Here is a 13,982-nt window from a genome sequence, read left to right on the forward strand (position 1 = left end):
TTCCTCAATTACTTCAACTGCTTCCGCAACCACGGACAATCGCTCCATCATCGACTTCAAATTACATACTCTAAAAACTATATGAGAGAGAGAGAGAGAGAGAGAGAGAGAGAGAGAGAGAGAGAGAGAGAATTGCTATCTTACCTCCTGCAAAACTGGCAGCACAGGTGGTTCACACTGTTGTAGAAAATATATCACCATCAAAATATATGCATATGATGACAGGCTACCTCGAGAAGCATCACATATATTGCACAATTTGGCAAAACGTTTCATAACATATCCCAGAATCTGGAAAACAAAAATTTTTGCATTACCACTACTGCATAAAAACATCACACAAGGCTACAATGATGCTATTGAAATATCATCCCTCAGCCACTATAAGGGCTGTAGGGTCACTTATGCTGCCCATCTACTGCTGACTCATAGTCAGGCACAGGATATGTTCTTTTATCTGCATAGGCATGACAATTCTGTGGACCATCACTGTTGGTGCAAAATATTACTATATTAATGTGCCTACTAACCCGGGGAGCCTAACCTGGGAAGAGGTGACAAAATTCTACGTGCAAGTCAGTATCTGGGGGGGTATAGTGCTCGAACACCAGATAGAGACAGGCACGGGACAAACAACGCGACCAGTGCAAGGAATATGACAAACTAAGCGCACATAAAATGCAGCACGGCGTGAGGTGAAGGCCATGTCTGAGATAGTTGATGTCTGCACAAGAACTGGCCAATTGCTGCTGGTAATTTAAAGTCTGGATCAATGGTTCTGCTAATGCAATGCCTCCCGCACACCCTCTGTGGCAGCGTACTGCACTATTCTGATGTGATACTCATCTCAGCTCAGCTGCCTCCATTTCAATATCCACTGGCATAGATTGTACATTATTCAATGTCACTAACTTGATAACACAAGAAAATACATGCAGTAGGCTTCTATTTAACAGTGCTTTTCCTACAGCAGGCTGATCCAGATTGAGTGCTCTTATGCACGTACGTGCAGAGAAGGGTTGGTGAACAGCTCATTGTGGACAGTTCGGACAGCTGGCCTATGGGATTGCAGACATGACTGAGTGTGGGTGGGGGGACACCGCCAAAGAATTATCCGAATTGTATGGAAATCCGTAGATGTGATGTACATGTACAGACAAACAAATTATTACAATTCCATAAAAATTGGATGATTTACTCAAGAAAAAGAGTTTCACAAACTGAACAAGTCAATAATGTGTGGGTCCACCATTGGCCCTTATGCAAGCAGTTATTCAGCTTGGCATTGATTGATAAAGTTTTTGTCCTCATGAGGGATATTGTGCCACATTCTGTCTAAATGGCATGTTAGATAGTCAAAATCCAAAGCTGCTCCAAGGACCCTGCCAATGATTCTCCAAACATTATCAGCTGAGGAGAGATCTAACAACCTTGCTGGCCACAGTAGGCACGAAAACAAGTAGTAGAAACTCTTGTCATGTGCGGGCGGGTATTATCTTCCTGAAATGTACAACCAAAGGGATCCTGCTATGAAAGCATCACTCCTGATTGTTGGGCCGTACGGCGAGCAACAGTCAGGTTTGTATCCCACCACTGTCTGGGGCATTTTTAGACAGTTCCTCATTGGTTCTCAACATTTTCTTAAGAGTGCATTTTAGCAGTCTTTTTCAAGATGCGTCTCTCCAACACAATATGGTGAGTAGCAATCTATTTTTCCCTTATTGTTATTTAACAACTTTCTTACACAGCAATTCATTCAGTCTGCATCAACAGCTAACTAACTGTGAGGAATATTCACGAAATTACAATTCTTGACTGAGTGAACATATGGGTGTAAGTGCCTGAATACTAACATTCATTAAAAATTGGACAAGATCATTAACCACTTAGGAAAATAGCCCATACAACATTCACAGCTTCCCCCTTTGATTTTAAGTCCATTTACAACACACTGTACAGGCATTAATACTTGACAAAGTGGTGTGTGTAGCCAAGTTACGATATATAACTGACAATGGATAAAGTTACATAACAAATGAAACAAGGACTATCACCACAAAACAGATTTGTAATATCACCTTGAAAAATGTGCAAGACCTCAAAATAAGTGCAAAATAAAGAATAAAATTCATCACAAATTGCTTAATTTTTCAGTGCCCAACAAGTATTTTTGAACTGGCAAAATATTTAACATCTTGTAACAGCAGCTGTAGTTCCAATACGGGCAAGAGCTGGAAAATTGTAAGTATCAATGTGGGACAAATTAGCAGGCCAACAGCAGAGGCAAGTGGACTACGCTGTTGGCAATCAAATTCCACACAAGTTCAACTTGTGAAGTATGAAATGAATGTGGAGGTGAATTTGGTCTTAAAGTTTCGATTACAATTAACTAGAGTGCAAAGTCTGCATGTATTCCAGAATGAATTTTCACTCTGCAGTGGTGTGTGTGCTGATTTCAGGGACACTTAGTTTTCTTAAGGGCTATGGTTACTGCTAGAAGGAAGGAAAGCAGGTTTCTGGAATCTATTAGGTGCTGAAAACAAAACTATAGCTCCCACGGGTAGTGGGGAGAAGGCAAGATGATGTGGTGGTGGTGGTGGTGGTGGTGGTGGTGGTAGGTCCAATGCAGCCGAGGCTGCCAGATCCACCTTAATCCTTGGTTTTCTCTCGTTGTATTTATGTATGTATGTATTAAACTGCAGACATAGAAACAATGGGGAGGCTTTGTTCTGCCGTAGCCCTCAGTGTTTCACAACCTCACAACAGGCCACAGACACTGAGTGAGGTGGCTCAGTGGTTAGCACACTGGGCTCACATTCGGGAGGATGACTGTTCAATCCCGTGTCCGGCCATCCTGATTTAGGTTTTCCGTGATTTCCCTAAATTGCTCCAGGCAAATGCCGGGATGGTTCCTGTGGTGTCACCGCCAGACATCACTCTTGCTAGGTGGTAGCCTTTAAATCGGCCGCGGTCCGTTAGTATAGGTCAGAACTGCGTGTCGCCACTATCAGTGATTGCAGACCGAGCGCCGCCACACGGCAGGTCTAGTCTCTCTAGACTCCCTAGCACTTGCCACAGTTGTACAGCTGACTTTGCTAGTGATGGTTCACTGTCTACATACCCTCTCATTTGCAGAGACAACAGTTTAGCATAGCCTTCAGCTATGTCATTTGCTACGACTTAGCAAGGCGCCATATTCAATTACTATAATTACTATCTTCAAGAATGTATTCTGAACAGATAATATTGTGAATCATGTACTGTCAAGAGCGATGTTCATCATTAATGGATTAAAGTTAAGTATCAAACTAATTACGTCTGCTTTCTGAATTCTCATTCCTTGTCATGTTCCAAACCTCATGTCAGTATAGTTCTTCCCTCCTCACGCCAGCCTGCACGAGCTAAAATGCATGCATTTCGGCCTCCACTCATAACACGGTGTTGGCTCTTCTGCTAACACGAAAGTTCCTTTGAAAGGGCATGGTCGACTTCCTTCCCTGTCCTTCCCTAATCCAATGAGACCAATGACCTCGCTGTCTGGTCTCCTCCCCCAACAGACCACAACAGCCCACCCACCCCACCGCCGCCCCACACCGAATCCACAGTTATTGTGTGGTTCGGTCCCCAGTGTACCCCCTGGGAACGTCTCGGAGTAACCCCAAATGTTTGTGTGGTAGAGTAATTATGGTGTATGCGTACGTGGAAACGGTGTTAGCGCAGCAATTGCTGACACAGTGTAACTGAGGTGGAATGGGGGGAACCAGCTTGCATTTGCCGAGGCAGATGGAAAACCGCCTTAAAAACCACCCACAGGCTGCCCGGCACACTGGACCTCGACACTAATCCACTGGGTGGATTCGTGCCAGGGACAGCACGCCTTCCCACTCAGGAAGCAACGCGTTAGACTGCACGGCTTTTCTCTTGTTTCTTGTTTTCTTTCTTGTACTGCCCATAGCCAGTATCTCATTAGAGGACTGGTTGATATTGGGCCATGAGGCAGCATCAGTTGGGATGCCAAGAGAGTTGGACCGCATGCTGACATGGAGAGGGGAACCGAAGCCCCCAATGGGTTTTTGTGGGAACGGAGCAAAAGGGGGATGCTGTTTGCCTGACATACAGTTCAATTTTGGTGGCCACTGAGGCCTGACACTTATGGTAAACCAGATGATTTCACCTTTGTTATTGGGGGGGGGGGGGGGGGGGGGGCGGCGGCTTAGTTACTGTGTTTGCAAATTTTGTGGCCATTTGTACTAGATGTAGGTGTTCATATCTTTTTTTCCCTTGACTCTAAATATAAATGGCAGGCAAGGGTTTTGTATTCCTGTTCCGCCATCCCACCCCACCCCTCCCCCCTTTTAACACGAGACAGTTCAAGGTGTCACATTTTGGCGGCTGGACACACAGTGTGTTCGTAGTCTGGGCCATCTGCATTATCCACTCACTGAGGTATTTGTACAGCGTGATATCTGCTCAAAATGCAAACAAGTAAAACACCACACTGGTGAGGAGAAATGTGGAAAGTACAGTTTTACCTCACAGTAGGAAACCCTTACTTTGACCTTTTCAGTTAATACATCTCATTCAAAAGCCGCAACATAGGCTCCAGTAACCACTCCTTTGGTGCCCATTGGATACAGCAAACAAATTTGACAACCAGTTTCTCCCAGTTTCAAACAATTCATCTGATTGTACAATGAGCTTCTGATGAAAAATAACACCCTGGATGATGATAAGGCTTTTGTGAGGGGTTGATGGCAATGGAGATGTCATCGAGCTTCTCCCAGCAGAGCAATGCTTTTATGAGTAGGTGTCAACTGTTTTAATGAGGATGAACTGACTTCACATTTTGCTCATGGATGCTACGGCGTGTAAGTTTTATTCAATATGTTCAACGGACAACAGTGGTTTTGAACTCAAAAAGGACTCTCCATCAGTTCAACAAACTAGGTACTGATGGAAGTATTTCTTGCCATTTCCACTGAATTCACTTTCCTCGCATCACATGGTCTGGAAAAGGAGGGGAAAGAAAGGGAAAACTTCGGGTTGTACCTTTCTGCAATGAACCAATTCGCTGTATCTAGCAAGACTACTGGGGCCTTGTGGGTACAAGTCAGCGAAACATTCTTCCTCTTCACAGCCCATGACCAGAGGGTGACATGGTATGGAAAATGGAACTAGTACCCCAGGGGCTCAAGGTACTATGTTCACCAATCATGCAATCACTACAAAACTGTAAGCCCTTGAGAGGGAAGGAGGGAGTATAGGAGCTTATGGTAGCGTGTAGCCTTTTACATATGTAGCACTCAAGACTCTAACTTAACATTTCTGTTGTTTGAAGTGGAGACAAGAAAACTACTTCTAGCATTGTCTCTTACCTTTACTCTTATATCGATATCTGAATACACTTTAAGTAGTCTTGTATTGTTTTGAGCCAAGACATTATATATGCTGATATCGCCATCTAATTCCGATGAGAAATGGTTAAATTTTATTATTGGCACTTTGGCAGATGTTATAGGAACTAAATTCCTAATACTTTTATATCCTTTCAAATGAACAAATAGATCCTCAATTATCTGTACGAAGTCAAGATCCTGTAAAAACACACACAAACATGAGATCATCTGCAATGGAACCATTATGGCATTTATGGTGATATACACACAATAAGAGAAATGGCTAGAAATAATACAATTTAAAATAAATAAATTAGAGATAGATAGAGAGAGAGAGAGAGAGAGAGAGAGAGAGAGAGAGAGAGAGAGAGAGAGAGCACCTGTACATGGCTGCAGTTGCAAAACCACTGTGCACAAACATTACAAGAAAAATTTTATAATGCAACGTTATAGGTGGGCAAGATACAAACTGTGTCTGTAGCCAAGAATTTTAGCTCCTGTATGTTATCAACAGCTTTCCTCAATAATGCTAGCTGTCAATCCATTTTTGGAGGGACTGAAGAGAGGGGAAAAAAATGAGAACAAGAAGTGAGCTGCCAACAAATACGCAGCACTGTGTGCGGGTGCTGAAGCAAATCTTATCAATGGCTTCTGATTTTGCTGATAATCAATGGAGCAAGATGCAACTGTGGAGGAAGTAAGCAGAAAAGGTAGAGGATAATGGCTAATACTAGCCATTCCAGCCAGTACATTTGCTCTGAAACTTGAGCTTCTCCCAGCATATCAAATGTTCAAGTAACTTAAGGCAATAGAGCCACATAAAGTTCACGATGACTGCCGATATTCTGACAACTGTACAAACAGTCATTTTCAAAAGAGAAATGGAACGAGAGCTTGCTTTGCATACCAACTGAGGTCAATAATATTTTGCAGTGATGGTTCAGTTTTAGTAAACCTATTCACAAAATTATAAGATTTCCTAAATCTGTAGAGAAAATTATCGAATGTTAATTTTACTGGGAGAGGGAGCACAGCTTTGGCAATTCTGCCAGGGGTGCAGGGTCACCTCAGTATGGTTCTGAGAGAAGATTAACACTGGCCCCAGCAGTGTATGTATGCAGAAGATCAAAGGCATTTTTACAAGGCAGACTTTGCAATGTTTCAGAGTTCTAGACTTCCTCTGGTCAAACATGTAACATGGGAAGTTCAAACAGGACTACTGATCTGACTTATGTCTATTTCAGTCAGATGTTGATACATGTGGATACAAAAATCTTGAGAAATAATTTGTGTAAAGTTCAGAGGTATTAGAAATGCACAGTTAGTCATATGTTCCATAGATCATTTGCAGGATTTTTATTGAAATCATGTGGAATGGATGTTTACAGGCCATGCATAGGTTATGTGTCTGTGAATATGGTTACATTCTGAACACTTATAGGTTACTAAACACCAGACTGACATGTATTTAATAAGGATGAATATATTAGTCTACTACTAATCACGTAACTAGGAGGAATTTGTCCAAAATCAACAGTATTCTCTTGAATGCATGGAAATTAAAGGTCAAAATTAATAATAGTGAATTATGTATAAAAAGTGTTGTGTGTTTAGTTGATTTTGTTTTTGAAGAGGACAGAACAGTTAGAAGCATATGGAAAGGTTTGAGGATTGCAATTTAACAGAAAGTAACAGGAATATTTTTAGTTTTAATAAGGATAGCAGGAAAAATAAATTAAGAAGGAAAAAACACATTTTTCCATGTTACAATAAAACAAATTTTAGCCCTGGCCAATTATAATAAAAGAAAACATTTTACATTCTGAAACTACAATCAAAGGTTAATAGTGCACCAAGCATCAAAACAAATCCCACGAATGACTGAGGATGAAACCCGATACTGTCAATTTGTGGTCTGGCACTTACTGAGCTACAGTAACTGCATAATTGCAAATTATTTATTTCCCAATTATACATGCAACAGTACTGTGAGAAGAAATGCTTTCATATGTGGCACAGAAATATCACAACATATCGTGTTAAAGACGGCTTGCATCAAATGTGCACCACCTCCATTTTCTGCTAGCCCCCTACAGCAGTACTGTAATTAATCATTTGAAGCATACTAGTCAGCAGCTCTGCATCTACTGGCCAGCTCTCCTCTGGGCAACCGATTGCTTCCTCCAGTTTATCAGACCAACTTTAGAATTGCTTGTTGCTCCCACAGTAATATCAAAGATAACAGGAAGAATGCAAAGGGTACACTAGTCAGACACTTTCACTTACTTGCCAGTTAACCAGATTTACTGACCACCTATGGGCTCCACATTTTTTAAAATTATTTCTTTATCTTAAGTTTCTCACTGTTAGGGAAATTTTTTACGTGTCAAATACAAACAAAATTAGGTTGAAAAATTAATATTACATACTTCATTTCGAACAAGACTGACTGTGTTTTTGTTTATTTCTTGAATTACCACAACAAATAAGTTCATTACAACCATCTCTATTGGAGAGTAACAACAAAAAGATATCTGTCATTTCAAAACAGAAACAATGTTAGTACTGTCATTTCAAGAGTGTAAATCTTTGCAGAATTAATCTTACCATCCCTGTATCATTTCCTTTTAGAGTCAAACAAATATCTAGATCAGAGTTCTGTAATCCAAACCCATTGCATGATGATCCGAATAGTTCCAGCTTCACATTTGGATATAGTTTTGAAATATATTGTTCCAGATCCATTACAATAGACTTTCGTAGGTCTATTTGTTTTTGTGTTTGAGAAAAGTTTTCTGAAAAGAATTTGGAATTTAGAAACGAAAGACATATACGCTATTTCATGGTGAGACCATGGATGTGTAATAATATAGGTAAACTCTAAACAAAAAGAAAAACAGCAACCATCTACTCCTAACTGAACTATTTATAAACAACAAATAATGCTAGTTTTTACAATGAAATGTAGAAGACATCATGCACACATTCATAGTACAAACATTTAGACACTAAACTAATATCAACTATCACAAGAAAAAACAATACTGACATTGTTAACAAACAGTAAGTGTTTATTTAGCACCCACTATTGTAACATTTACGTATGCAACATTTTCCCCCATCACTTGTGTATTACACAGCACACAATAATGTAAATTATCAGCAAGAAATCATATCTACAACCGGAATATTTACATATAAAGACAGAGCTATCCCTCGTTGTAATCTTTCTTTTGCATTCCACAATTTTCAACAGAACATCAATTGCTATAATATTGTTATGATGACCTATTACTCTTCTAATTAAAGCTCATTCACTGTGTATTGCATGAACTGAAGATTTATATCTTTTAAATCTTCTGTTGAACATGTAGACACGAACTGTAACTTCTGTAATAGTGTGTCTTTGGCACTGATTAATCTTTGTAAATTGCCATTTTTGTATACAACCATCAGTGTGGCTGAAATATCTAGGACGTGTGCACACTCTACATGGTCAATCTCTAAAGTTTTGAAAAATGTTGTCATTTGCTCATTATTCCAAGAAATATGAACTACTTCAATAACAGGTAACAACGCCATTAACGGATCCAGGAATTTCAATGATGGTATGACTAAACTAACACACATCTTAGAAATTTATTTAGTCCCATTAGGAACTTACACCACAACTGTGTTTAGAGTAATCTAAATTAAATTTTAAAAAGTGAACAAATTTGAATATGTATGTGCCTGTACAAAAAAACACCCACAGTAAACTACGTACACTCTACCCCCATCTCACTCACAAGTTGTGCAAAAGATATTTATGTTGACATAACATACAGTTCTTAGGGCACTGAAAATTTAAATTTCAGTCTAGAACTGCCATGCAAGTTATACAGTTGCTACCACACTGGAAAATTGCTACATCAAGCCAAATGAGAGCACTAATTATTTAATCTAAACTTTGAAATGATGCCATAGTGGTAGAAGATGAGCAAATATTATGTATACTACTATGCACACTAGACAATGTTCAACAACGTTCTCATTCTGAATCTTTCACAAAATTGAAGTTGTTTTCAGTCCCTGAAATACTTGACCAAAAAATTATATAAGAAAACTTCAATTTTCTCACATCCCGTTAGAAATATCCTCTCTGTGGATTTACATTGTAAGAGACAGAGCAAAAACAGGAAATCTGGCAAAAAGTTGAATCAATAAAGGACACTGGTTTGAAAGTATAGAACGTATAGCCAGATCTTATAGTTTTATTCAAACAGTGACATTGAAGCAGGTTACCATTTTTTTTTTTAATTCAAATTAGTCAGTATATTGCCCTGAAAATACAATATGTTTAGAACTGATTTGACTGTTGTTCCTATAAATCAAATTTACTAAAAGAAGAGACTGTGTGCTTACACTACATCACAATTTCTACGAGCTGTGCCAGCCTTCTATGAAACACAAGAAAACTCAAGAAATCTTTGTCAAAACTGAAACCTAATGATAATTTGCACAAGTGAAGAAAATCTGCAGCTCTTTACTTTTCAGCATATATGCACACACGGAGGAAAGGGATTGTCTCTACAAGGGAAACTTAGTGACCCCAAAAAGCACAATACCAAGTAGATATTTTAATGTTGGTTCCTGTTAAGGTTGTGCAGCTGAAGTGGTACGGCAAGGGATCACAGGGTCACTTAGTAAGCACCATGAAACCCAAATTGCAGTATCTGTAACCAAAGATTTATGTGCAATAGTGCACTTCTTACTAAACAGAAAAGCTCCAACCAGCCTTCGGCAAGCAGTTCTATTTCTGCAGCAGCTGTTGCAGCTCACCAGTATGAGATGATTAGTTCAAGTCACTCAAGCACTGTGTGCAATGAATACAGTATAATTAACTAATAATTTGAAAAGACACCTCAAACTTAGTTTTTGCATAACCAGACGCTTCCCACTATTTTAAAAATAAAAGTCACATTGCAGATGCATTATTAACAACTGACAAGGACGTTGACAGACGAGTTGAAGCACTCAAAAGGTGCCTGTGGCAGTCTCACCACTGACATCCCAAGCTATCCCCTGACTATGAAGAAAGTCCAGCCTCCGGCAGTCATATACCAGATACTGTGGCTAATAAACTAGTAAATTAGCTTGGTTCATGCTTAAGGGAATAAACAGGGAGGTCATCAGCCCCTTGGTCAAGAGGCAGTTCATCTGGAGTTAGCGATGACCGCCAGAAATTTGATCGAATTATGAAAGTATGCAAGAGTGGTAACATAAAGACACTGAAATCAATACTGATGCCAGGGCTGAGAAATAATTTTAGTAGTAAAAGTATATGTGTAAGTCTGCAGGCTTTCATAGCCATTTCCACTCTTTTCAAGTATACGTATTGAACCAGAACGTAAGACAGAACTGGACGAGGGATCTCCCAGGGTGGTGAACCACCACAATAATGGACAAAAACGGTTATAGAGTAAAGAATGCCTTCTAGCTGGCAGATTCGTAATATTAATAGTCAGTACGCTACAAATGTAATGGACACCAGTTGAACTGACAATAACAATCAGGTAAGACAAATAATCAGGTCAGAAGGTGGGTGGGGCCAGGCAAGTGCACCTGGGGGATCTGCATGAGACAGGAATCTTCTGTCCCACAGTCGCCCCATCCCCGATCTATTATAATCAAAGTGTTAAAGGGGGAAGTATCCAATATTCAAAAGCAAACTACTCCTAAAACAAAAATATGGTGTGGCAGAAGAAAGGGGCTAACCATATTGAAACGCAATTAAAACAGAGTAAAAGCCATGACTAATGTAGCTGGCAAAGGAGACACACTGCAGAACTAGTCTAGAAGGTGCCAGCGGACAATATTACTCCATGATGATGAACTGGGCCCAACAGTTCCAAAACTGATGGTGCCACTGACCCATAAACCTGGCAACCATAGACCAACTGGAGCAAGGCCAGGGCCCAGTAAATATGGACGAGAGTAGTGTGATCCACATCCCAAGAGTTGTAGGCAAGAAAGCAGAGAGTGCGAAGTTTTCATGTGCAGTTTGAATTCAGTTGACAAATATGGGACAGTCATGTCAGCTTTTTATTAATGAGGAGTCACAGAAATCAAGACTGTACAACACTGTTCAAGCAAAGTTCTGCATTAGGATGGACATGGTACAAAGACAGAAGTGGACAATTAACATTTTCATAGCACAGAATCGTAGGTCATGGGAATGCTTCTGGACAGAGGCCCTTCGGATGTCAACTTGTAGCAGAGTGACCAGTTGTCTGAAGCAGGTCATTACCGCGTTAATGGCGATGAGGGAGAGTGTACCACCTTGCATGGAGCCCTGCTGGACACCACTCTCTTTGACCCACTGGGAGCTGAGTGATGTGCTAACTCAAACCCAAAGCAACCAGTGGGATAAAAACTGACTAATAAAAATCAGTAGGGAGCATCAAAAGCCATAGTTATGTGGGGTAAGTAAACCGTGATTATGCCAAGCATTGTTGTATGCCTCAAGTTCATCATAAAAGACTGAAATGAGGTGTTTATGTTTAGCAAAATTCTGTTAGACTTTTGGTTGGTTGACTGGGGGTTAAGGGACGGAACAGTGAGGTTATCAGTCCCTCAGTCCAGGGGCATTTCTTCATCTGGAGTTACTGACAACCACCAGAAACAGGTTCCATTGATGAAAGTACATACGTGAGGTGTAATCAAGGTACTGAAGGTGATACTGTTGCCAGAGCTAAGAAATAATTTACAGAGACGTATATGGATCAGGCAGGTATGTAGGTCACAGGTGACAAGGGGTCACCCAGGGATCATCCATGGCAAGATTTGGGATGAAGAGTTACATAAAAAAGAATACCTTCTCGTTGAGAGATTCAGATCAGTAAAAGTGAGAAGACTAAAAATCTAATGAATGTTAGTTGGACCATCAATAATAAAAACAAGATGAGGGAACTAGGTATGCCAACTGGCAGGTGTCCTGGTACTTGCATGCACTTGCCACAACTAATCCATTACAGTCAAGGCACTAAAGAGCACCCCCTATTTAACAGAATTCTACCCAAAAACTGGAAAATAGGGGCAACAGAAAAACAGGCAAACCACATCAGATACGGTACAGGGTTCCCCAGACCCAACACGCAGTGGAAGATGTTCCAACCACCCCCCTCCCCTTGCCCTGAAGATCATTTAAAAACCTACCAACTGAGAATAAAAACCACTTTCACAGAAAGTGGAGAACCATTTCAACTATCTGCGAATCATCCACCAATATTAGAGGCGAAGTATTCTGAAGACCATGCTTTGTACAGAAGGTTAGAAGCAGGGGGCATTCCACTACGCTATGAGCTACTGCCTGTAAGGCTGCAAGTCACAATATGGGGGTGGCTCATTACATTAAATAAAACTCTGTGTACATCTGTTACGACTGATGCAGAGGTGACATAGGACGGTGGATTCCTCCCAGGAAGAAAGGAAGGAGGAGCACCAAGCAGCAGTAATCTCTTTGATAGCACGAAGTTTATTACAGGGGCAGTGGCCCACCATATGTTGTTCCATCTCTGAGCGGGCAGAGGCCTTAACTGCAACTGCAAATCTACACCTAGGATTGTCAACATGAAAGTGGGAGGAGTAATCACTTCTATAACCAAACTTTTCACCAGTTCATTCCGTGGGATATCTTAATGACCTGGGACCAAGGGAAACATCTAAGCAAGCAGTACATCTTAAGTCAGAGGAAAGTCATGAATAACAGATGTCACTGGGTCACAAAAGCAATAGAGAGCAACAGCCTGGAGACTGCTCACTGAGGCACTGCAAATAAAAGTACTGTCAGTGGAGACTTATTCAATAAAATGTAGGTTTCTGTTAATGGCTGTCAGTTCTGCTTTAAAACACAACATGTTCCGGGCAACAAATGTTGTTCCTGACTGGCGGGAGATGTATAAGCATATTGTGTCCTATCCATAGTTTTAGAGACATCAGTGTAAGTGACAGTAGCACTCCGATACGTCTGGAGATCTGAAAGAAACACACACAGACTGCCTACATGAGTAGTGCTGATGACACCAGTGGTCAGTCAAACACCACAATGATAGCCTGGGTCCAATAACTACAAAGCTGAAGGTGCCGCTGAACCACAAATCTGGCAACCATAGTTCAGTCAGGACAGGAACAAGACCCTGTAAATATATAGATGAGTAGCACACATCCCAAGAGGTGTGGGCAAGAAAGTACAGAGTACTAGGCTTCTGCATGCAGCTAGTCTTTAGCTGATGAATACAGGGCAGCCAAGTAAGTTTTTTAGCAGAGAGAATGTCCAAGTGCTCGGTACCCAAGTAGAGTTGTGGGTCAGTATGGACTATGATACGATGACAAAAATTCCAAATTTTTAGAGGAGAGAAATGGAAACAATGGAAAAAGGACTAAGTGGAGGCCCTTAGGATGGTGACTTGGAGCTGGTATTCGACCGAGGCTACAGACTAGGAACTGTACCAAATGCAAAAGTCCTCAACATAAAACACATGGGTGACCAATGGCCCAACAGCTTACCAGTCCATTGATGGCAATGAGAAAGACTGATACTCATCA

At 40.7% G+C, this 13,982-nt stretch overlaps 1 protein-coding gene across 2 annotated transcripts in view; it reads right to left on the bottom strand.

Annotated features, from left to right (window-relative positions):
• LOC126183321 (terminal uridylyltransferase 4-like) overlaps positions 1-13,982 on the bottom strand; it is a 209,638-nt gene that overhangs the window by 31,721 nt on the left and 163,935 nt on the right. For both annotated transcript variants that reach the window (XM_049925180.1, XM_049925179.1), the window contains 3 exons: positions 8,004-8,191; positions 5,376-5,594; positions 145-291 (listed from right to left, as the gene is read on the bottom strand). In XM_049925180.1, the coding sequence (XP_049781137.1) occupies positions 145-291; positions 5,376-5,594; positions 8,004-8,191 (554 nt within the window). The remainder of the gene's footprint in view (positions 1-144; positions 292-5,375; positions 5,595-8,003; positions 8,192-13,982) is intronic.

This window comes from Schistocerca cancellata, chromosome 4, assembly GCF_023864275.1.
Source record: "Schistocerca cancellata isolate TAMUIC-IGC-003103 chromosome 4, iqSchCanc2.1, whole genome shotgun sequence".
NCBI classification, from domain to species: Eukaryota; Metazoa; Arthropoda; class Insecta; order Orthoptera; family Acrididae; genus Schistocerca; species Schistocerca cancellata.